General features: G+C 40.1%; 1 protein-coding gene across 1 annotated transcript in view; it reads right to left on the bottom strand.

Moving 5' to 3' along the window:
- Positions 1-26,538, bottom strand: part of DNAH11 (dynein axonemal heavy chain 11) — a 340,086-nt gene that overhangs the window by 128,162 nt on the left and 185,386 nt on the right. Inside the window, exons 46-54 of the mRNA XM_021063429.2 lie at positions 25,762-25,966; positions 22,157-22,322; positions 21,393-21,495; positions 19,312-19,551; positions 16,679-16,840; positions 16,235-16,428; positions 13,693-13,855; positions 12,431-12,554; positions 11,570-11,712 (exon numbers count right to left, since the gene is read on the bottom strand). Of these exons, the coding sequence (XP_020919088.2) occupies positions 11,570-11,712; positions 12,431-12,554; positions 13,693-13,855; positions 16,235-16,428; positions 16,679-16,840; positions 19,312-19,551; positions 21,393-21,495; positions 22,157-22,322; positions 25,762-25,966 (1,500 nt within the window). The remainder of the gene's footprint in view (positions 1-11,569; positions 11,713-12,430; positions 12,555-13,692; positions 13,856-16,234; positions 16,429-16,678; positions 16,841-19,311; positions 19,552-21,392; positions 21,496-22,156; positions 22,323-25,761; positions 25,967-26,538) is intronic.

The raw sequence follows: 26,538 nt of genomic DNA, 5'->3' as shown, positions 1-26,538 counted from the left end.
AAAGAAAAATTCGAAAGTCTTAAGTAAATTAGATAATCATTAAAAACCTAAATTCATTTTAAATTGATTTTTATTTTTTCTATTATAATGGGTTTACAGTGTTCTGTCAATTTCTACTGTAAAGTGACCCAGTAACACACACATATATAAATACATTCTTTTTTTCACATTATCCTCTATCATGTTCCATCATATCATGACTAGATATAGTTCCCTGTGCCTAAATTCCATCACATTAAATAGACCCTGGGAACTAAATTAGAACACCATGTTCTTATTCATTAGTATTTCTTAAGAATGGACAGGACAGTACCACACTAGCCTTAAGGAGTGCACTGACTGCCCAAATACTCAACTCTTTTAATTTCTAGCTTGGTGAGAAATCTAGCACAGGATTTCTCCCTATCCAGTTTTCCATGGTAATAGTCTTATGTGAGATTTTTCTGAGAGCCTGTGCTAATATCTTCAAAGTTCTGTTTTGTTCTTTTAAACAAATAGTCTGCACAACTTTACAGATAATCTGGAATAAATTCAAGTTGTTGCCTTAAGGAACAGTATTGTGGGGGGAAGAAATCACCCTATAATTCTCCTACTATATTTCCCTAATTTCATGAGATATTAATGAAGGAATGAAAAGAAAGACAAATAAATGACTGGGGAAGAGGGAGTGATGTTGTCTCTAATTTACTTTTGTTGAGGTATAAAATTGACTAGTAAAATTCTAAGATGTTTAATGTGTACAATATGATGACTTTACAAACAGACACTGTGAAAGGATCCTCCACATTGAGTCAATCAACACAGCCATTACCCCATCTATTTACCCTTTTTTGTTAAGAACATTTAAGTTCTACTTAGCAAATTTCAACTATACAATACAGCATTATCAACTACAGTTATCATGTTATACATTGTCCTCAGATCTTATTTATCTTATAATTGAAAATGTCTAGTCTTCTACCAATTTCTATTTCCCACTCCAACCAATCACTTTTCCACCATTTCTATGAATTCTACTTTATTTTTAGAGTCTCCATATAAGTGCTACTATGTAGTATTTGTCTTTCTCTGTCTGGTTTATGTCAGTAAATAATACCCTCAAGGTTCATTCATGTTGTTGCAAATGACAGGATTTTCTTGGAAGGCTCAATAATTTCCATTGTGTTTGTGTGTATACACATAGGTGTATAGATCTGTGTGTGTGTATACCTCACATTTTCTTGATATACTCCTCCAGGGATGGATGCTTTGGATGGTTGTTTCCATACTTTGGCTACCACGAATAATAAGGCTATGAATACAAGAGTACAGCCATCTCTTCAAGACAGTGCTTTTGTTTCCTTTGGACATATGACCAGAAGTTGGAATGCTAAATCATAGGGTGGTGCTGTTTTTAATTTATTGAGGAAACTTCATACTGTTTTCCCATAGTGTCTATTCTAGTTTACATTCTGACAAACTGCACAAGTGTCCTCTTTTCTTCACCTCTTTGCCAGCATTAGTTATCTGACTCCTTGATAAGAGCCATTCTAAAAGGTGCGAGGTGATATCTCAGAGCAGTTTTGATTTGCACTTCCCTAGTGGTGATGTTGAGCACTTTTTCATACACCTGTTGGCCACCTGCATGTCTTCTTTGAATAAACATCTCTTCAGGTAGGTCCTTTGCCATTTTTTCCATTGGATTATCATCTGTTTTTGTTTTGTTTTGTTTGGTGATTGAGTTGGATGAATTCCTTGTATATTTTGGATATTAACTCCTTATTGGGTATAGTGGTTTGCAAATATTTTTTTTTCCATTCCATAGGATACTTTTTCATCTCGTCCATGATTTCCTTTGCTGAATAGAAGCTTTTAAGATTTAATTCTACTGGTTTATTTTTGCTTTGTTGCCTTTGCTTTTGGTGTCAAATCCAAAAAATCAATGGCAATGATCCCTTGTCAAGAAGCTTACCCTCTATTTTTTCTTCCAGGATTTTTATAGTTTTAGATCTCACATTCAAGTCTTTAATCCATTTCAATTAATTTTTGCTATGGTGTGAAAAAGTTGACTAGTTTTATCAATATCATTTATCCTTTCCCCATGGTGGTTGTTTTTTTTTTTGGATTCTTTGTTGAAAATTAATTGACAATACTTGCATGGAATTATTTCTGGGATTTCTATTCTGCCCTATTGATCTTTGTGTCTTTTTTAATGCCAGTAAAATATTTTGATTACTATACTAATGTGGTTTGATATTAGGATCTATGATACCTCTAGCTTTGCTTTTCTATCCTTGTCTTATTTTGATCTTAGAGGAAAAGCTTTCAGCTTTTCACCATTGAGTATGATGTTAACTGTAGGCCTGTCACAAATGGACTTTACGATTTTGAGGTATGCTCCCTCTATACCCACTTTGTGGAGAATTATTATCATAAATGGATGCTGAATTTTGCCACATGCTTTTTCTGCATCTAATGAGATGATAATGTGAATTTTATCCTTCATTTTGTTAATGTATATACATTGATCGATTTGTTGATGTTGAAACATCCTTGCAACCCTGGAATAAAAATCCCACTTGATCATGGTGTATGACAAACTTGTAACATATTATTAAATTCAGCTTGTTAATATTTCATTGAGGATTTTCACATCAATGTCCCAAGGATATTATCCTTCAATTTTCTTTTTTGGTGGTGTCCTTGTCTGCTATTGTATCAGGGTAACAATGGCCTTGTAAAATGAGTGTTCCCACCTCTTCTATTTTTTGGAAGAGTTTGAGAAGGATTGGTGTTAATTCTTTTTGAAATGTTTAGAAGTCACTAATGAAGCCATATTGTCTGGCTAATTATACCTTTGAAATACTTCAGTCTAGTATGATATGCATGAGAATACTCATATTATTTTACACCTTTGGGGCTATTATCTGGTTATTATCTAAAGTACTCCAGCAAAAACTACACAGGCTAGAGGTGCTTAACCAGCTACTCTAATGGAAGCCCATATTGGATAGTCAGCTAGCTGAGCTCATGGCTAAATGTCTCTCATCAACATAAATGGCTGGTTAGTTAGCATCATGGATAATGGATACGATGATTTTTCAGTGATGAAGTGAAGAGAGTGTTCAATGTATCTTAGAAAAATAGAAACATCTGCACTTGCACCTCCACAGTTCTATGAACAAAACAGGAAAATCAAGATCTCAAAATATCCCAGGAGTCATCCCCTTGGCTCTTTAGACTTTGGATTTTGCCTATGGAAAGTTTCTGTATTTTCATATGATCCCAGTGAGAAGATCAGTTGAATCCCACAATGAAAAAATATATATGCCTAAAAGGGGCTCTCCAATAAAGGCTTAGTCAGGTTGCTAAATGGACAGGGCTGGGATTGCAACAAATTTATAGAGCAGATTTTAAGACTTTAAGACTTGTTTGTGGTTGCCAAGGGAGAGGAGGAAGGATTGAGATGGAAAGGGAGTTTGGGGTTAGTAGAAGCAAACTATTACATTTAGAATGGATAAACAACAAGATCCTACAGTAAAGCATAAGGAAACTAAATCCAACCTCTTGTGATAGAACATGATGGAAAACAACATGAGAAAAAGAATGTACATGTATGTATGACTAGGTCACTTTGCTGTACAGCAGAAATTGATACAACATTGTAAATCAACTATAATAAAATAAAATAACTAAAATAGATGTTAAAAAAGACTTGCTTTAAACTACGTGCTAAACATAAAGTCATATGTAGCAGAGTTCAGTCTGAGACTTCTTTCTTTGAAGCACACCTTAAATTGACAGATTTGGGAAGAAAAGTCCCCATCCCCTGAAAAGGTATCATCTACCTCCAACTGCTGAAGGACATGGAAACATACCCCCAAATAGCTCCTGACAACTGCAAATGACCAAACTGGCTTAAGTTAGTTCCCAGTAGTGGATTGGGAAAAAAAAAAGTTGGCTAAGAAAATAAAGTTAAAAATGCCTCAGACAGCTGTGCTCTTTTCTAAAAGCAAATTCTCACAAGTAAAAAGCAAACCCTGAAATCACCATCTATGTATTTTCTACAGCTCTAACATTTGGATGTCAGGAACCTGTTTTTGGAATCCATACCATAGAATTTTCTATTCCTTTTTTTGCCCCCCTACACAGGTGTTATGACTCATTTGCAATAACCCTCTTTTCATTGGGCTTTGTAATACATTTCAATTTCTTTTAGATAAGATCCCATCTTAAGTATACCTTTATTTGAATATCACTAAAAGGCCCCTGACTAAAGGACTTTAGGAAATCACTAAAGTCCATTTACTCTTATAAGGGAAATCTGAATTGCTACCATCACTGCATTTTTTTTTTTCTAGTTGATACAGCTTATTCTCAGACAGAGGTAACCCTTCCACATATTTAGTGCAGAAGCTTCTACCTCTAACTTGTGTTTGTACTTATCCTCAAAAGTCTCAGTATTTTTTAAGAATAATAAGATCTGAATCTGAGAGAATCCTCATAGGAATAAGGATTTAGCATAAAAACAAATCCTTGCTTATGTTTTAATATCACTTTATCATCTTTATATATCCTCCTGTATCATCTCCTCACCTAATAACCTTTTAACTTCAATTATTTTTATGAGACCCGACAGCATCTTCCACATACAGACCTGCCATGCATGTTTACATTTATTTTCTTTTTAGGTTAACACACATTTCCATGGCCTTTCACTTGTGAATATTGGTTCACTACAGCTTTTTACAAGAGGTCAACGTTTTAATTCTTCTCTTTAGCTTTTTTTTTTTCAAAACATGAAAACTCTTCAATTCAAAAGAAACTTTATGTGGAAGCCCAATAGTCAGCAAAGAGCAAATGTAATCCAGAGAAGTAAGAATAGTAGGAGTTCTATTCCCCACCATATTTTCCTTCCTACCTATTCCTGTATATATGAGAAGAATCCCTGTCACAGTGGTGCTGCCTGTCTCTGAGGCAGAACCGGCACTGCCCACACCCTGCTTTCCAAGCCACTCTGCAGCCCATAACCTCGTACAACCAACCAACGTTCCTTCCTTCCTTCCTTCCTTCGTTTTTGGGACTGTACCTGCAGCATATGGAAGTTCACAGGCTGGAGGTTGAATTGGAGCTGCAGCTGCCAGCTTACACCACAGCCGCAGCAAGGTGGGATCTGAGTAGCATCTGCAGCTTACACTATAGCCCAAGGCAATACTGGATCCTTAACCCACTGAGGGAGGCCAGGGATCAAACCCACATTTTCGTGGGTACTAGTTGGGTTCTTGATCCACTGGGCCACAAGAGGAACTCCAATAGTGGCTTCTTTTTTAACAGAAAATCAGATGCCTGTCTACCAAATGGGTCCATATTTGAATCATGCCATGCAAGGAGAATGGCTTCTAATCTGTGCTGCTCAGCCAGCAGAGTAGGTGAGTTCTTGCTGGCGCTGTGTGGTAACTCTATACATGTGCAGTTACAGGAATAAGCCCCATCCGTGCTGACAAACACCAGATCCAAATGTCAGCAAAATGTGAAATGCACGAACATGCCTTTCCAAATGCAAAGTTTATTCAGTTTAAAGGAATATCCTTTATTCTGGAAAAGCCCTTCATTTCTGCTGTTAAAAATTTTTTTTTAAAAAAATAGGAGTTCACATTGTGGTGCAGTGGAAACGAATCCGACTACTATCTATGAGGATGCGGGTTTGATCCCTGGCCTTGCTCTGTGGGTTGGGGGATCTGGCGTTGCCGTAAGCTATGGTGTATGTCGCAGATGTGGCTCGAACCCCGCATTGCTGTGACTGTAGTGTAGACTGACAGCTATAGCTCCAATTCGACCCCTAGCCTGGGAATCTCCATATGCTCTGGGTGTGGCCCGACAAAAAGAAAAAAAAAAAATCTTAAATAAAATAAAGGAGATGACTTCTATTCACTCTGAGATACTTTCTAAGCTTTTCCCCTCAATGAACCCTTTACTGTCCTGTCCTCTGTAATCTTATACGCCCCTTCTATCTCACATAATAGTTGTGATTTTATACTAGTCTGTGCCATTTGGGGGTTGATGCTCGTTTTCCCAGCAAGTGGGTGGCTCCAGGGGGGCAGGTGCTGCTCCTGGTCACTCACTGTCATGTTCCCATGGCCCAGCACATCTGAGATACCCGATAAATATTTTCTGAATGTTGAATGAAGAGATACAGGAGTTATAAGATGGCAGTATAAATTTTTTTCTGTGTAACATAGATTATTGCTATCTGCATCCTAATTTTTTTGAGGTTTTGCTCTTTTATGAATTTCAAAAACAGGTATACAATACAAAGTGATACCTTTCGTCTCTCCATGAAGCTCTTTTCATTCTGCTTGTATGAGAACCTGTGAGGGCAGGAGCTAGGGCACCGTATTCACAGAAGTGTGGTCCAGAGCAGTGGACATGGTTGGCAGGACAGAGATGGACAGAGCTAGAGCTGGTGCTGGGCAAGCGAGCCATGAGGGGGAATTGCCTCTGGGTGATGAGCACGGGTAATGGGGTGGCAACTTCACATCATTTAGCTTGACCTGCCAGGTGTGCTCACCAAGCCTTGTAACACATTTAGCATCCCGTGTTGCCCAGCTAGGAACATATGCAAAGGAAACAGCAGCTAAGCAGAAGTTCCCAGTCTTTAGCACATGCTTGTGAATATCACGATTTAAGAAACTAGTATGGAGAAATCTATTATTCTTAAAAAATAATTGCAAGGAGTTGAGGGTGATATATTTAGATGAAGAGAAAGAAGCTGCCATTTTCTTGCCAAAGGGAGACCCATTTCTTTGCTACATCATTTCTCTGTCAGGGTAACATGCTGACCACTCACCTTTTTCATGATGTAGCAAACTAAGTGACAAGGCCCAGAAGGATGAGAAGTATTTAGGGGGAGATCTTATTCCTCCTTAGCATTTAAAAAAACCAAAAAACCAAAAAAGCCTTCCTACTCAGTTTAGTAGAGAAGAGATAAAATATTCAATTAGTAATTCTGTGGCAATAAGGAAAAATGATCCAGACCTAACTCCAAAACTGAAGTCTAGCTTATACCAAGGGACATACTAAAAAAAAAAAAAATCTGACTATGAAAAGGCTTAGACCACAATAGAGGTAAACATAAAACTGATCTCAGTTTTGGTAAGGCTTGCTAAAGCACAGAATCAAAGGAAACAAATAAAGGAGAGGGCTGATGGATTTAAAAATATGAAAATGTAAAACTTCTGTACAATCTCTGTACTACATGGATATTAATAAGTTCAAGGAAAACTGCCATATAATTATCTCAAGAGATGCTGCAAAGGAATACAATAGGTACATACTTCCTTGACAAGGTATATCCTGAGTCAACAACATAAAATGTAATAGTGAAGCATTAGAAACACCTTCTTTGTAGATTTACCAATGCAATTAGGAAGGAGAACAGATAAACAGAATATGAGGAAAGACAAATTATCATTACCTGTAAGCTATATATCAACCAACTAATAGCAACAATCAGCGAGGCAGTAAGGCAGCTGGTTATAAAGTTAAAAATCAACAGCTCTTGTAGATAGAAACAATACACTATTAGAAAGCTTTATAGGGGAAACAATCCTACAAAACAAATACATGAATTTTTATCATGAAGATCAAATTCTCCCTAATATAAAAAAAGCTTTCAGCATGATCTCAATCAAAATTTAAATTGTTTAGAATTTGATAAAATGGTTCTGCTATTTATCCAGACATTAAAAAAAAAAAAAAAAGCCATGTAAAAGCAACAAAGAAAACTTAGGTGCAATAGGATGTGAGATACAAAAGCTTTCATAACTTACATAGCACAAAGCTGGAATCAGAAATATCAAGAAAACAGAAGAGAGAATTTGGAGACGGACGCGGCTAACACAGTCATTTGGCATATAATAAAAGTGGTACTTTAAATTACTACGGAAGAAGTACATGGTGTTGAGATAAAAACACATCTTTTTGGAAAATAATGTAAACCTCTCAGCTCAGTCTTTGTCATAGACAGTAATAAATCTCTTCAAGATGTAGCATAGTTTTAAACATAGAGCATGAAAGCATGTGGGCCCTGAAGTGGCTGATACTGGAAATATTCTGAATCCATTTATAGCTTTATTCATAAAGGCTATGTGACAAGATCAATGAATGGTAAGAAGAGGTAGCCTGGGACATACTTGTAGTAAGATGTCAGCCTGGGGTCTCAGGGGGAGCATTGGATTTCTGATTCAGAGAGCCCCAGGTCTTTGCCCCACCTTCTTCCTGCCTGGAATACAGACCCTACCGCACTCAGGGTGGGCTTGTGAGGCAGGAAGCAGCAGGTGGACGCTGGCAGGAGAGAAAGATGGCATGGCATGGGCGTGTAGGGGGATTACTGAGCCGGTCTACACTCTGATGTGGAGGCTCTAGGATCAGCTCCTGGGTATCCCCTTCATTTATAGCCCAGCTGAGTTTCAGCTGCTTCTAGTCAAGTGTTTTAAAATTGTAGAGAGAAAAATGCCTTCCTAAATATGTAAGAAACCTCAAATCCATAAAGGAAGATGTTAACTAATCTAGTATAAAAACCTAGAAAGGAGTTCCTGTTGTGGCACAGTGGTTAACGAATCCAACTAGGAACCACCAGGGTGCGGGTTCAATCCCTGACCATGCTCAGTGGGTTAAGGATCCAGCATTGCCGTGAGCTGTGGTGTAGGTTGCAGATGCGGCTCAGATCCCGTGTTGCTGTGGCTCTGGTGTAGGCCGGTGGCTACAGCTCTGATTAGACCCCTAGCCTGGGAACCTCCATATGCCACAGGTGCAGCCCTAGAAAAGGCAAAACAAAAACAAAAACACCTGGAAAAACTTTCCAGAGTTACGAACAAATAGACATATACCATGTAGACATTTAAATGACAAATGCTAGAATAGGAAAAACATATGACACACATGTATAAGCCTAACCACTTAATATACACAGAATGCATCAACAAAGCCACGTACAATTCAATGGAAAAGTGGGTCCTTTGTGACTTAGCCTTGGAGGTTGTTCAGCATCCCTTCTGCCTTGCTGTACTCTACTGGCTGAAGCAATCATAAGCCCACCCAGATCCAAGGAAGGGGGACCCAGATCTCACCTGTGAGGCAGAAGAGCTTCAGAGCTTTTGCAGGCATCCTTTTAAACCACTACAAACCCTAACTACTAGACTTAGCAATTCCCTTTCGAAGAATCTACCCTCCAAAAGCAAGTGAAGTTGTACACATATGATGTTCATACAGGAGGCTCCTGTTAGCAGTATTTATAACAATGGTTGGAAATGCTATAAAATTTGGTTGTGATGATTGCTGTACACCTATAAATGTAATAAAATTCATTAAGTAATTAAAAAAAAAAAACTACAACGGTTGTCAAATTTCAGTCTGCTTCAGAATCACCTGGAAGTTTTGTTAAAACAGATTTCTGGGTCCCACCAAGAGTTTTCCATTCAAGTGGTCTGGGGTGGGGCTGGGAATTTGCATTTGTGAAAGGTATCTTTCTAGGTGATGTTGATTCTGCTGCTCTGAACAGCAGACTTGAACTGACGCTGATTCTAACATCAGTATCTCAAATTCTCTTACTGTACTTGTTTTCCCATTTCACGATGAAAATTTGATCCAAATTTACCACAATGGAACAGGGAGAAATCTCTGCCTCTTTACAACCTGGTAAATATAAGCTTAGCCATGTTCTTGATGAGCAGAAAACTTTTCTTTGGGCAACCAAACCTTAAATTCTGATTTCTAACCTCAGCTCAGAATTGCTCAGTAAGACTCATGAGGAATTTCAAATAGAAGGATGGAGGGGAATCTAGTTACTCTACTCCTTAACCTCCATGCAGAGGTGGATTCACAGCTAATGCCACTTGCCATCCCTTCCTGTATACTCCAGGCTTTACAGGATCTGCCAAGTCCATTGCAAACTCAATAGGTATGGCATGCTAGAAGGAGCCTAAATGTCCATCGACAGAGGAGGGGATCAAGAAGGTGTGGTACATATACACAATGGAATACTACTCAGCCATTAAAATGAACAAAATGCCCTAAAAAGACAAAAAGACAAAAAAAAAAAAGACTAAAATGAACAAAATAACAACATTTTTAGCAACATGGATGAACCTAGAAATTATCATGCTAAGTGAAGTCAGTCAGACAATGAGATGCCAACATCAAATGCTATCACTGACATGTGGAATCTGAAAAAAAGCACACAATGAACTTGTTTGCAGAACAGATGCTGACTCACAGAAACTTATGGTCTCCAAAGGAGACAGGGTGGGGGAAGGCGCTGGGGGTGTGGGAAGGAAATCCTATAAAATTGGATTGTGATGATCATTGTACAACTATAAATGTAATAAATTCATTGAGTAATAAAAAAAAAAAAAGAAAGAAAGAAAAAGTAGCACCTTTTCTAGGTCACTAGACATTACTATGCGAGGAAGTCTGACTTTTCCATAACAGCATTTTAAATTGGCTTCCTGCCGTGAGAGTGGAGAGGTTTCCTGGGCTAATACTTCATCCTTACTGCCGCTGTAACTTGGTTCTGCTCTGTCCCAACATGCTACACTAAAGCGTGGGGTAGTCTCAGTCCTCAATTACTTGCTGTCCACAGTTAACGTAAGAGTCACTTCCTTAATTCAAACTCTCCCATTTTTCCCTTAATCATGTACAAAAACCCTATCTCACCCCAATTTACTTTCCCAGCCTGATGCACCTGGTTCTTCCATCAGGAGCTCCATGTTCCAGTCATTTAAAGCTTCTCTGGGTTTTCTCCCAGTATGTGCTGTGCAGTCCACTCGTTCTCTTATATAAATGTTAGTTCCTTTCCCTGAAAGTTCTTCCACAACCCATTGCTTCTTCGTGAACTCCAATCCAGACTTGACACAGAGCACATTGCCTCCTCCAAAAGGGCTCATTGCTTTAGGAGGGGTGCTGCATTCCTCTGTACTTGCATGGGTACTAATTTTTTTTTTTTTTTTTGTCTTTTAGAGCCAAACCCGAGGCACATAGAGGTTCCCAGGCTAGGGGTCGAATCAAAGCTGTAGCTGCCGGCCCACAGCACAGCCACAGCAACATAGGATCCAAGCCACATCTGCAACCTATACCATAGCTCATGGCAATGCCAGATCCTTAACCCACTGAGTGGGTCCAGGGATCGAACCTGTGTCCTCATGGATACTAGTTCGGTTCCTTAACTGCTGAGCCATGACGGGAACTCCTTGCACGGCGCTATTTAGATTGCTCCCATACTCTAATGATTCATGATGTCTCTTGTCTCCTATACAAGGGTAAGCTCCTCAAGGACAGAGACTGTGTCCAGTTCACTTGCACAGCCATCTTCTTGAAACAATGCTACGTAGAAGCCAGCATCACAGACAACTTATAGAAGGTGCCCTCCCCACACTCATGGGAAATGCCTAAGTCCTTTCAGAAGGAATGACTGGATGTTCTTACCAGGGAAGGAGTGGAACTCAAACTCGTTATCTGAATCCTGAAACAGAACCATATCAGAGTATCCACAGCATGTTTTTACTAATATGCAAGCAAAGCAAGTGTTTCTTACTTTGAGATGTAGTCGTGCCCGAGCCAAAAAGAATTTCCAGCAGTTTTCTTTGGAGTCCACCATGCCCAGACTGCGCACTTCGTTACGAATTCCGGAAATTATCTTGTCTACATCTTCATCACCGAACAGATCAGGGATTTCTCCTGTCCCCAAAGGAATGAGAAGAATTAGTAAGACACTGCTACAATTTAAATTTTATGTAAGACTTGAAATGCATTATAATATAAAGTCCGTTTTAAATGATAAAGAGTTTGAAAGCAGAAATGCAATCTATCTACCTTTCTTCCCTCCTTCCTCCCTCTCTCTCCCTCTCTTTCTTTTTTTCTTGCCTTATTGCAGCATATGGAAGTTCCCAGGCTAGGGTTCTAATTGGAGCTACAGCTGCCAGCCTACACCACAGCCATAAGAATGCCTGATCCCAGTCACATTTGTGACCTACACCACAGCTTGTGGCAATGCAACCCACTGAGTGAAGCCAGGGTTCAAACCCACATCCTCATGGATACTAGTCGTGTTCATTACCCCTGAGCCACAACGGGAATTTCTTCAATTTTTCTTTTTCTTTTTCTTTTTTTTTTTTTTGCACCTACAAGGCATATGACACATGGAGGGCAAGCTATGAGGAACTCACCCACTAAACACAGGTAAGAATAACATTTACTTGCCTGAAGGCCCTTCACACCCACAAGCAGAGACTGAGAAAATGATACACTTCAAATGGGTAAGGTTTATAGCTTTCTCCCCCCGGACTGCCCCACAGCAAATGTCTCCAAGACAAATTATCTCTATTGAAAGTTCACTGAAACTACAGATCATTTGTCTTTGGGGAAGATCTTTCACGCAACGTGTCGGTTTAATCACCTGATGCCAGCAAGTCATTAATCAGCACAAGAAAGCTCTCATCTAGAACCTGGGCATCTGTCAGCAGGAACGCGGTGGGCAAGTTCTTGGCTCCGGTTCTGATGTACAAATTGGCAAGATCTACCTATAAGGAAAGGAGGCCATTGCTCACATCTTGTTAGAATGCTTCGAGCGCTGGGGAGAACTGAGACACCGCCACGGGAGGGCTGCATGCTGTCCTCTCCCTCTATTTACAGGGACTTTCCTCTCGGCGACCCTTGTGTTGTGGAAGCAAATAGCATGACATCACCTCCTCTTCTGGCGTGTGATGAAGACAGTCGTGTCCCTGGCTTAATGGAGCCTGAGCCTGAAAACAGGCTTTTAAGGAACAAATTCCCTTCAACTCACGTGAATTTCATACTTTGTCAAGCAATGCAGTAAAAAGGTGTTTTTTTTTTGTTTGTTTGTTTGCTTGTTTTTTTAATCTCATTTCAACAACTGCCTATTTCATTGCTTGGTGATTATTTAGTTTTATTTAGTAGGAAAGAAAGCATGTGGTTTTTGTTTGTTTGTTTGTTTGTTTTGGCTTAAAATAGCACTTGCCACAAATTTTAAAAGTATGGTTGTGATTAAAGAGCAAAATATTAGTTTTGGATGAGCAGAGGCAAACTGTTACATATAGAATGGATAAACAACAAGGTTCTTGTATAGCACAAGGAACTATATTCAAGATCCTTGGATAAATCATAATGCACAAGAATATGTAAAAGAATATATAGATATGTATGTGAATCATTTTTTTCTGTGTAGAATCATTTTGCTGTGTAGAACACACATTGTAAATCAACTATACTTCAATGAAAAAAAAAACCAAATTTAAAAAATATAAGTTTCTTGACTGAGTTTCCATCTGTATTTATTTTCATAATCCTACCCAGAGGGGAAGAAGTCTCTTTACACTTGTAAAAAGTATCTTTTTTTCCCCTACCTTCATTGTAAAGGAATAAGAATGTTGCTGAATATCAGATATGGTCAATGGGAAAGAAAAAACATGCTTATATAAGCAAGTATTTAATAAAATACCTTCTGAGCCAGGTCTACAGGCTTGCAGGCTTATCTATCTATAAACGCTAGTAGAAATTTGCTATTACTAATTTGACCATGAAGGAGAAATAGCCAGAGGCAACTAAATCCCCCTAAGAGCTTTCCCCACTCCTGCCTGGCTGACTGGTGTGCTTTGATCCTCGCGGAAGGGGCATGGGGCTGTCAATCATTGCACTCACCCGAAGTTCTTGGATTCCAAAGCCTTGGGTCAGAGTGACCTGGAAGACCTCAAGTCCACAAATGTAAGCTGCCAGGCGGGACAGGCTCTGCTTGCCACTGCCCCCCACGCCAATCAAGAGCGCGGAACCCTGAGGGGTCTGCAGGATTCTGCTGATGCGACACCTGGAGAGAGAAAGTGCGCCCTCCGCAGGTGACCTCCGACAGGCCTGCGAGCTGCGTCTGTTTCATTTCAAAAATATTTATATGCTAAGTTCTGATTTTCATTTCAAATTTTAGTCTTTGTTCCTGTTTTCCCATCAAACCAAGATGCTGCCTGGTTCTTCCTCCCAGCTCTTGCCTAACACACTGTCCTTGCTGTTAACGTCTCCACAGAATGAGAGAGTGGAGACATGGCCTTCCATCCAAGGGCCACACACTCCTGATGAGCAAGAAAGATCCCAACCTCACATCAGCATTCACATACAAGGACATCTGAGGGAGAATGTCTCTGCGCCAGAAACCTTTGCCGTGGAAGTACTATGGAAAGAATGAATTTGTTCAGACCAACAAACACCTCACATGTGATTAACTTCATGCATTTTTAAAACTTGCCTCTTTGATTCTTACCTCCTTTGCACTAAAGCTTTCCCTGTGTCTCAAGCCATCGAAAACCTTTACTGAAACCATTAGGATCTCAGAGTTAAATGTCTGGCAGGGTCAACTAACCCCCTTGTTCTATATTATTGAAGCAATTCTGAATGCTTACACTATTGATATTATTGCTACATTTTTCATTTAGGAATAAGGTGGCTTTAACATGATCAAAATACGTGTTTCACTGAAGAAGTATGTTGTAACTATGCTGTAAATATTAAGAAAAACAACAAAACAAAATATAAGCATATGGAAGCCTAAATGCAAAACAAAAAACAAAAAAGAAAAAACACTGCTGTATTTGCTCTGTTTTTTCCTGAAATGAATTTAAGCTTCGAGCCCTGATTGAGCCACACAGATTTTTTTTTTTTTTTTTAAGAGCACTTTTTGAAAGAAAAAATAGTTGGGGTCATTTATATTAGGACCATACATGTGATCATTTCCTGGAAACCTCTGATGACCGAAAAGACAGGTTATTATTATAGGCTCAGCCATCTCATTAAATTTTACTTTACATGACCACACTACAAAACCACCATGGGAAAGTTGTAAAACTACTCTGATGTGAGTGAAACCCCAAATTACCAAGCAGGTTTTTTATTTCATTTTAGTGTATGCTTTGAGGTCTGCACTTTCCAGAGTCTCTCTAAATGGCAATGTCCCTTCCTACCACACTCAAGGACACCCTCTGAAATCACCTCTGATGCTGAGAAAAGCAGCTTCTAGCTCATAATCCCTGATCAAAATAACAGCCTTCCCTTATAGGTCACTGAGAGCTCCAGGTTGAAGGATTATAGGAGAAGTCTCCTCAGCACCAGTGGCGCATCTCTTTCACCTGAGCCACAGCAGATGGTCAGCGTGTACCAACCCAACCGGCAGCAGTGATACCAACAACTCACTTCACACCAGATCAGAGACTCTAACTGGAGCTCTTTTGTCTGCATTAACGGAGGACTGCAACTGCAAAGGCTCAACCAAACAATCAAGACTGAACGTGCTTATAATAAGGGATGATGTGGAGGCCTCCCAAGTTCTTCTTAGGCACTTGGGCTCAACAGTTTAAAGAATAACTCTTCTGGAGTTCCCGTTGTGGCTCAGCGGAAACGAATCAGACTAGGAACCATGAGGTTGCGTTCGATCCCTGGCCTCGCTCAGTGGGTTAAGGATCTGGCTTTGCCGTGAGCTGTGGTGTAGGTCACAGACGCAGCTCAGATCTGGTGTGGCTGTGGCTGTGGCACAGGCCAGCAGCTACAGCCCCTATTAGACCCCTAGCCTGGGAACCTCCATATGCTGTGAGTGCCGCCCTAAAAAAAGGACAAAAGACAGACCAAAAAAAAAAAAAAAAAAAAAAAAGAGTAACTCTTCTATTCTGTGGAAAGGTTATGCTGTATAGTAGAAAACTGACAGAACACTGTAAACCAGCTATAATGGAAAAAACAAAAATATAAAAAAAAAATAAAGAATACCTCTTCTAAAAACTGAATTCTCCACACTGTTTTGATCTGCTTGAATTGCTTTCATGTTGTTCTTTTGTCTTACTTCATTATCTTTTCATTATCTTTGCTCAAATTATCACTTGTTAGAGAAGCCAGTGTTATTAATTGAATGGCCATCCCCCTGCCCAAATTCATATATTGAATTCCTAATCACCAGTACCTCAGAAAATAAGTTTATTGGAAATAGGGTTATTGAATAAGTAATTGGTTAAGAGGAGGTCTTATGGGAGTAGTGGGTGCCCTTATACAGTACAACTGGTTTCATGAAAAGGAGAAATCTGGATACAAACACACGCCCAGGGAGAGGGCCATGTGAAGACTGGAGGGCTGAGTATGATCTAGAGAGTAGCCACAACTGTGGATGCCCAGCTGTTTTCACTTTGTGAAAAAGCATCACAACCAATCAACTCACACATGTTGCATGGCATCTTCAAAGAGCACGAGGGGCATGGCAGCATTGAGGTCGTTGTAGTTATCTAATGCTTCTGTAAGAAATGTCTTCAGCACCTCCCAGTCCTTCACTGGCATGTAACACAGGTCTTCCTTGCCATTAGCAAAGTGGCAATAAATGAGGGGCTGCTGGAGCAAAAGCTGACTGTCTACACCCTGCAGGAGGAGGAAGAGAAAGATGCGGTCATGTCAGTCTTTAGAGATGATTCATATCTGAGAGTGACCCATCCAGGGTCAATCCAGGAGTAGGTGGGTAGAATGTTCCCAAGTACAGACCGAGTGCACCTCGGATTCACAGCTGTCTCAGCACCGTAAGCATGTGTGCCCTGCATTCACATGCTCATCTCATTTCTGCCCCAATGCCATTTTGTGCCAGAGCAGTGACCTCTGACATTCATATGCTTACTTCAAAATATTTATTAGCAGTCTCCAGCATTTTTTTCTGGAACAAATTACAATCCTTTGTGTCTATCAGTCTGTCTCCATAAACACGATAAGATTCATGAAGCCATAGCTGTATTAAATCATTTGGACCCTTTAAACATTCAGAAGAAGCAAGTAAAATCCCCTAAAAGGCAAGGGTGGGAAAAAATTAAAAATTCAGAAGGTGAAGACATTCCAAGATAACATTGTCTTTTAACATTTTCTTTAACTGTGCACTGAATTTAGCAATACACCAAGTTACAAGAAATACTACAATTCACAATACATATATACTAGTAGTTGTACTTTCTGATAAGCAACATTTAAAAAAATTAACTATCATTGTAGCCATTTTTAGGAATGCAGCTAAGACTGTATTTCAAAAGTCAGCCCAGGAACTAAATACTGTATCTTTTAGAACTTGTGCTTCCAATGAATTCAGTTTCCAAACCAAAGTACAAACAGCTAACATGAAAGTCACAGGATGGTAACATATATATATTTTTTGTCTTTTTTTTTTTTTTTTTTTCTTTTTGCCTTTTCTAGGGCCGCTCCTGTGGCACATGCAGGTTTCCAGGCTAGGGGTCTAATCAGAGCTGTTGCTGCCAGCCTACGTCAGAGCCACAGCAGTGAAGGATCTGAGCAGTGTCTGCAACCTACACCACAGCTCACAGCAATGCCGGATCCTTAACCCACCAAGCAAGGCCAGGGATCGAACCTGCAACCTCAGGGTTCCTAGTCGGATTCGTTAACCACGGCACCATGAACTCCATCCGGAACTCCGGATGACAATATTTTTTATTCTAAAATCCTTCGGGAGTTCCCGTCGTGGCGCAGTGGTTAACGAATCCGACTAGGAACCATGAGGTTTCGGGTTCGAACCCTGCCCTTGCTCAGTGGGTTAACGATCCGGTGTTGCCGTGAGCTGTGGTGTAGGTTGCAGACGCGGCTCGGATCCCGAGTTGCTGTGGCTCTGGCATAGGCTGGCAGCTACAGCTCCGATTCGACCCCTAGCCTGGGAACCTCCATATGCCGCGGGAGCGGCCCAAGAAATAGCAAAAAGACAAAAAAAAAAAAAAAAAAAATCCTTCGGTATCATTTAATCTAACCCTTTCATTTCACAGATGAAATATGTGAGCCCACAAGTCCACTGCCTGAGTTCACATGTCGTGGGTAGTCAGAACATCTCGACTCTCCCCTTCCCTCAACACTGTCCTTCGAGATCCTAGATTCATCAAGATGCACCCCTCAAGGATAGAGTCACTTTGCTCTGGACTCACAGGAGAAGACAAGGGAGTTGTAGAGGGTTAGCTGCCAAAGGTGGAACATTTACTGGGTGGTGTCAGGTGTAGCTGACAGACTAGATATGAAGGGAAAGCAGACAGCCTCTCACCCCAGTCTCCCTTGCTTCCTAACATTAAAAACCTGCCTTTTTTGCCCTAAAAATGACTACTGAAACATATCAGACATATAATATTGTATAGGTGTAAGATATATAACATGTTAAAAATCTGCTTTTATTTTTTAAAATGATTTTTTTTTCATTATAGTTGATTTACAGTGTTCTGTCAATTTCTACTGTTCAGCAAAGTGACCCATCCATATACGTATGTATATATATATGTATATATATGTGTATATATATACACACATTCTTTTTCTGACATTATCCTCCATCATGTTCCATCACAAGTGACTAGATATAGTTCCCTGTGCTGTACAGCATCTAATATATAGCACAAATGAAGCTTTTCACAGAAAAGAAATGCATGGACTTAAAAATCTGCTTCTAAACAACATTTTAGGGAGCATAGCCTTCAAGTAGGTGCTAGAAATATGAAGATGAAAAGAATGGTCTGCGTTCTTAGGGAGCTTTTGCTTAATGTGGTGTAAGTTTTAAAGCAGTTGGGGAGAGATTTAGAAAAGAGGATTATCAATGTATAAAGAAACAAAAATCACCATATAAAGAAGTCTCATGAAGTTTTCACTTTCAACCCATTTACTTCTACTGTCACAAAAGAACTATAAGCCATAAATAATTCTTCAACGACTATATCAAGCAGGCCATGTATGTTGAGTATCCTCAAAATTCCCAGTTTTGAATTTCCTCTTTGGCATTTCCTTTCTAATGCAAATACATAAACACTGTCCTTTTACCCGACAAGCAAGTTAAGTGTCAACACCAAACTAAAATAATTTAGCAATTTAAGAAACTGATTTCTCTTGATATAATGTTTAAAAACCATATCTTAGAAATATTTTAAAAAGGATAAATTATCCCTCTTACTTGGCACGCAAACATTTACATCAAATAAATGAAACAGGAGGCCCAGACTTCTACCTTACCTTCTGCTGCAGAAGTTAAGTCTGTTACGTCTCTAGCATCCTAAGAGGAACCACTACTCTTGCTGACAGAATTAGACTAATAAACATACTATACTCACTTCACAGAGAAGTCCATGTTGGAAAAGGAAGGTATGTAGCATTGTTTTAAACTACGTTCTATGAAAAGAAGTACACAGCATAGCTTCAAACTAATTCCTATGAATGGACACCATTAATATTTCTATAATCGATGCTCCATTTAAGACACATAACACAGATCCATCAAAGTACCTGGAAGACATTTGACAGGTCTCTCAGATTAAAGAGGTAGTGGAATTTAATGGCCGTAGGTAAAAAGTTATGTGTCATTGTCTGATGGAATGCAATTGTTGCCTGTATCAAAGCAGGGCCACTCCTGAGAACTGATGGACCAAACGCTTGATGCTGGAAATGGGAACTCAGGATTTGGCTGTAGATGGTGTTTAGTGCATCCATGGATGGAAAGTTGAATGCAAACACAGTGAAATGTCTCTGGGAAAAAAAAAAAAACAAAAAACAAATTTAAGAGTAGCATGGAATAGAAAAGTAATGGTTAACAGTAGATTACCAAAAAGGAGGGAGCCCTATTTTTTCAGCTCTCCCTGTATCTGTGCCCAATGCCATGTAACTTGGTCATGCCTTCCACCATGGCTCTCAGACTGGCCATATGACTTGATCAAGCCAACAGAAGAAAGTAGAAGTGACAGAGTACCCATCACAGTAACAGGCTTGTGTCTTTCCACATCCTCTCTGAAGGCTCTACCTTTGCCTGAGTTCTACAGGCCTGCCAAGGGGTGAGAGACATGAAGCAGAGCCACACTGTCCCAAACACAATCACTGCAGCCAAAGCCACCCTAGGTGCATTGACAGTTATCTCCCCAACATGTGAACAAGCCCAGCGAAGATCAGCAGTCACCCAGCTGAGTCTCAACTGACCACACACATAAATGAGTGAACAACACGGACTGTTGCATGCTCTTGTTTTAAGTACCATGGTTGTGGTGGTGATTATTACTTCAAAGCTTATTGCTACACATAAATATTTATAGCAGCTTTATTCAGAATTGCCAAAATGTGGAAACAACCAAAACATCCTTAAATAAGCAAGTGGATAATCCAAACAGTGGTAATCCAGACAATAAGTATTATTTAGTGGTAAAAAGAAATGAGCTATCAAGCCATGAAAAGACATGGAGACCTTAAATGCGTTGTTTGCTTGTTTTTTGTTTTGCCTTTTTTGCCATTTATTGGCCGCTCTAGTGGCATATGGAAGTTCCCAGGCTAGGGGTGGAATCAGAGCTGTAGCCACCAGCCTATGCCACAGCCACAGAAACACGGGATCTGAGCCGAGTCTGCAACCTACACCACAGCTCACGGCAACGCCGGATCCTTAACCCACTGATCAAAGCCAGAGATCGAACCAGAAACCTCATGGTTCCTAGTCGGATTCATCAACAATTTGACAGAGTAACATTTATTTATTTATTTATTTTTTTTTTTTGCCATTTCTTGGGCCACTCCCGCAGCATATGGAGGTTCCCAGGCTAGGGGTTGAATCGGAGCTGTAGCCGCTGACCTATGCCAGAGCCACAGCAATGTGGGATCCGAGCCGCATCTGCGACCTGCACCACAGCTCAGGGCAACGCTGGATCCTTAACCCACTGAGCGAGGCCAGGGATCAACCTCATGGTTCCTGGTCGGATTCGTTAACCACTGAGCCACGACGGGAACTCCCGTAAATGCATATTTAAGCTAAGTGAACGAAACCTGGCTGAAGAGGCTACATACTATATGACTCTACCTATACGATACTATGGGAAAGGCAACACTACAGAAACAGGAGAGGGATCAGTGGTTGCCAGGGATTCAGGAGGGTGGGGAGGGCTGAGCAGGTGGGAAACATGGGATTTTTAAGGTAGTGAAACTAGTCTGTATAAGACTGTAATGATGGACACCTATAATTTTACATTTGCCAGAACATTAAACACAAAAAGTGAACTCTAATGTAAACATAGACTTCAGGTAATAATAACATCAATATTTGCCTTACCAGTTGTTGTAACTGATGCAGCACACTAATGCAAGGTGTTTATAAATGAGTTCAGGGATGTGAGGGGGTATATGGGAACTGTTTGAACTTTCAGCTCCTTTTTCTGTAACGTAAAGCTGCTCTTAAAAAGTCTATTAATTAAAATAAGCATACATGCTTCACCAAATGTCCGGGAGAACCATACATCCCAATTTTTATCTCAAACCACTAAGAACTACGATCTATACCATGTAATTATGACATCCAGGGGCTATATGGGGGAGCGCAGTCGTCAATATCCTACCTGTAGTCTAGGATTGATAGTAAAACTGCCCACCATCGGATTCATGCAGGCAACATACTGACAGCCATGGATTTCTTTAAGCCTCACTTTCTGTCTGTCATACCTGCAGGATAGAAACAGAACCTTAAACTCCAAAGCTCTAGATGACAAAACAACAAAACCCACTGGTTCATAAAGGACTTCATCACGAATTGTCTCCTTTGATCTTTATAACTGCTCTGTGATGTGGAGCTTCTTACCCTATTTGAAAGACATAAAAACTAAAGATCAGAAAATGGAAGGCAACACGGCTCCTTTGATGCCAGAATCAACACATGGAGCTGGATCAATATGTACTATTACTGTTTACTGATTCTCATGTGAGTCTGGTTAGAAGTCCCCACAGCAAGACCAGGGGGCTCTTCCTCTGCTTAACATCATGGATGGCAGGCTGCAATGCCCAGACAGCACCAGAGAGTTAGATCCCACAGGATAAGGTCCAGCCTCTCCTAAGTAATTTAGTGTGAGTTAACATAGCAAGGAGATAAATGCTTAAACCAGACAGTTTGTGTTTCTAAGATACCTTTCAATCCAATTCTCCCAAAGATACAAAGAAAATCTCTTCCATTTAAGCTGAGCCACAGGGGATGCAAAGTGAAACTCAGAAAGTATCATAGAAAATGCTCCTCCGAAGAGGAAGAAATTGGGGATAATTCCACTTTTAATGGTTTATCCATAGTAATAGTAACTAGTCAGTAAAAAATTAAATACAGAGAATCACTTACCAGTGTCCATAATCAATATGCTGTCGAATCAGAGTGTGGGGCTGAACGGTGCCATATAAGTCCACTTCAGGCATGTTCATGTCATCAATAAAATAAACCATTTTTTTATTTCCTCCTGGACCATAGTTACGACCAGCTTTTTTCTCTAGAGGTTTCTCAAGAATTCCTGAAACCAACAAAAACTCTGTCCGCCAATCAGATAAAATGTAACCTTCTGTTTAACTATAATAAAATATAAAGATATTTATATATAGGAGTTCCAGCTGTGGCTCAGTGGTTGACGAACCCCACTAGGATCCATGAGGATGCAGGTTCGATCCCTGGCCTCGCTCAGTGGGTTAAGGATCCGATGTTGCCATGAGCTGTGGGGTAGGTTGCAGATGCAGCTCGGATCTGGTGTTGCTGTGGCAGTGGTGTAGGCCAGCAGCTGCAGCTCCGACTGGACTCCTAACCTCCATATGCCGTGGGTGCGGCCCTAACAAGCAAAAAAAAAAAAAAAAAAAGGAGATATTTGTATATAAATATAAAATGTAATCTTAGTCCCTTTTCCTTATTTTTCCTCATCCTCTGCCCATTTCATCCACTCTATGGCTTCAAGGACCATCTCTCTGCAGGTTAGTAGCAGAAGCATTTCTCTGTTCACCTCCTTCTATGTCACACTCTCTGCCAACTTCCCTCCTTTCGCCAGAGTTCACCCTGCCTCTCCTTTCCTACAGAGTCAACATCTGCAGCATGGTGTCACACTGGCCATCACATCTGAGACAACACCATCGCTGACCTTTGCACTTTCCTCCCCTGTACCCACTGTAATACATAAACCACTGCCAGTCCAGCCAGAGCCTGGTGCAGGAGTCCTCCTTTATCACCCCTGTAGTAGAGTCTATGGGCAGCTTAAGAATTTCTCATCTTAAATCATCAGGTGTAGAAGTACAAGAGGATACTGTATGAGGATGTTACCCTGTGTATACACAAACTTACATTTCTTCATCTGCCTATCTGACTTTGTGCCAATATGTTTGAGAGAAAATAACAGATAGAAAATCCTGAAGAGTGTGGATCTGAGGTGTACTATCTAATTATGTGCCCCTTCTCTAAATGGACTGTAAATTGCTTGAGGACAAGGAACTATACCGTGTTCATTTCTGTATTCCAGATGACAACCACAAAAATAAGTAACTAGTAAATGAACAAATGAATAAATGAATGAATGAATGGATACAGAAGAATAAATTAACAAACCCCTCTTCCAAGAAACAGATCTGCACTTCCAAATGTTTACTGGACATTAGTACTTATTAGCCATAGGCAACAGGATGTCTGGCTAACACTAAATATGTCTGTTCCCAAACTCAAGTTAATATACCTCTTTGCCACTTATGACTCATCTCTTCTTTTTAGCCTTTTATGCTTTTTATAGGATTAACACTTGCTGGATAAGCCAGATGCAAAGCCTGAATTTAATCTCTCCCTCCTGGTCCTTACCTGCCCAACCACCGCCTGTAAAGGGTACCTGGTGTCTCTTCTGTTTTGCTTCTGCAACTCTAGTCCAGGACAACATTTCATCCAGCTAATATACTGCTCAGTGGCACTGGCCTCCCCACCACAGATTTCACCTCCCAAAGCAGAGCTTGCACCTTGTCAGTTCCTTGCTCCTCATCGATGGCTCACCATTTCCTACCATGAGAAATAACTTCTGTTCAACTTGCACCCCAGCTGACTCTATCGCTACAGAGACCACCCACCTCGGTTGCCTGGGATGATGCCAATTTTAGCGTTAAAGAAATCTATATACCAGAAATCTCCCCAGTCTTCAGCAAACTAGACAACAGGCTACTCCATCTATTATATAACTCTAATCCACTACTCCAGCCTTTTCCATATCTTCTACATGATCACTCTCTTCAGTCAACTTAGAGGTTCAATTCATTGACTATGTCCCACAATTTTCTCTCTTCTGTGTCTTGCTTTAGCTGCTTCTTCTATCCTAAGTCCCATTTTTGCCCACATACCACCTCATCTCAAAGGTCTGAAATCCTTTTTTTAGAGTACACTAGCTCTTTCTATTCCTCATGCTAATAGGCAATGTCTAAATCTATTCATGTCTGTATCCCTTCCAAGAATTAGCAAGGAGAACTTTGTTCAACTGTTGAATTGCAGCCCTAATCTTCTATTTACAAGTGACAAAGTGATCTCTTTTTCTGTGTCTGCAAATGAAAAACATGTATTGTACACAGTGTCTCAGTAAAAGTACATAAATAATATATATTTGCTCAAGAAATGAATGAAATACTTCTGAGTCAGCTTTTCCACAGCTCCATTCACAAAAATGAGGAAGACAAATGATTAAGAAAGAGACTACAGAAAAAGCACCTTTGGCTGAGTTAATGATGTCAGTGATAAGAAAATGTTATTAATCTCTCCTTATAGAGCCAAGGAAACAGAAACAACACACACAACACAAAAAACACATTCAAAGCAGCTTAACAGGATTAATAAATTACTCGACAATGGGGAGATTTGCTCCCCCTCCCACACCCCCACAACAACATAATCTGATTATTCTGTTGGACTGAATGACAGATTTACCAGGACCATCTTTTTCTTCTTCTTTTTTGGCCTTGCTCACAGCATATGGAAGTTCCCGGGCCAGGGATCGAACCCGTGACACATCAGTGACCCAAGCCAGTTCAGTGACAATGCCAGATCTTTAACCTGCTGTGCCACCAGAGAACTAACTCCACTACCAGCTCTTTATATTTGTTTTTCTCAACTTCTCATGTCTACTTCATTTGTCCTTCCAGACTCAGAATGCCCAAACCTGTGTGGTTCTTTTGATTACATTGATTTCTTTATTCAACAGTTAAAAATTATTCTTACGGTTCTTCAAAGATTGAACACCAACTGCTCATGGCCTGTCATTTCGTCAATACAGTTTAAATGAATTTTCCCCTAAATTGATCTCTTATCTGTAAAGGTAACCAGAGCGCTCTTCCTTGAGTATATTATTATTATTATTATTATTATTATTATTTTGCCTTTTCTAGGGTTGCACCTGTGGCATACGGAGGTTCCCAGGCTAGGGGTCTAATCGGAGCTGTAGCTGCCGGCCTACACCACAGCCACAGCAATATGGGATCCAAGCCGCATCGACGACCTGCACCACAGCTCATGGCAATGCCAGATCCTCACCCCACTGAGCAAGGCCAGGGATCGAACCCACAACCTCATGGTTCCTAGTCGGATTTGTTAACCACTGAGCCAGGACAGGAACTCCAGCTTGAGTATATCCTCATGTTGCCAAGGCTCCACGAAATTGATTAAAGGTAACCAAATGGTTGAGTGGCAAAGCAATGAACACTGGTGATATACATTCTTGCTGTTCTAAAGAGTAATAACCCAACTCAAGTCATGAATGATAATAAAAGGCCAAATTCACAATATTTAAATAAAGTATATTTACCCAGAATGATGAAAAGTAAAAATTCACGCTCAGCCAAATGCCTGAAGTCTAGACAAAGTAATCGTCTCTTTGGGCTGTGTGTCTTGGCCATAAATAACAGTTTCTGCTGTCTGGTTTCTGGAGTATAATCAGGAGGAGCACTTACTTTGCAGAGCCGCAGATGTTGTATAGTAGTTGAAAGGCACTCGCGACACTATATAAGCTTCAGAGAGACTTGTCAGCATGTCACCCACAAAGACTGTTTTTCCCACTCCAGCATTTCCCACCAGCATTAGTGGCTGTCCTTTCTCAAGCAACAACTCTATGAAATATCTGAGCCGAGTCGTCTCCGATGTGTGAACCAGAACTCTCTGGGTGGGGGTACGGGGGAAAAGAATAAGAGACAGGTCAGAGAGGGAGGCATGCCAAAACTTTCTATCTAAACCAACAAAGTCTTTTTAGAATTGAGACCCAAAGAATTCTTAGTTATAGTTAATAGCCAGTAGGAGCGATCCCACACCATTGGAAGGACTGTAAATTGGTGCAACCACTATGGAAAACAGTATGGAAGTTTCTCAAAAAACTAAAAACAGAACTAGCATATGATCCAGCAATACCACTCCTGGGCATCTATCCAGAGAAAACCATCATTTGAAAAGATACATGTACCCCAATGTTCACTGTATCGCTATTTACAATAGCCAAGATGTGGAAACAACTTAAATTTTTATCAACAGAGAAATGAATAAACAAGACATGCTACATATTACAATGGAATGTTAGTCATAAGAAAGAATGAAATAATGCCATTTGCAGCAACTTGGGTGGACCTAGAATTTATCATACTAAGTGAAGTTAGACAGAGAAAGACAAACATCATATGGTATCACTTATGTGTGGAATCTAAAAAAAGGATACAAATGAACCTATTCACAGAACAGAA

Source organism: Sus scrofa, chromosome 9, assembly GCF_054392235.1.
Source record: "Sus scrofa isolate SSC_HxYL_T2T_F1_AM1 chromosome 9, Sscrofa_HxYL_maternal_Yorkshire_Landrace_v2.0, whole genome shotgun sequence".
Taxonomy (NCBI): domain Eukaryota; kingdom Metazoa; phylum Chordata; class Mammalia; order Artiodactyla; family Suidae; genus Sus; species Sus scrofa.
This window is presented reverse-complemented; position numbering and strand designations above follow the sequence as displayed.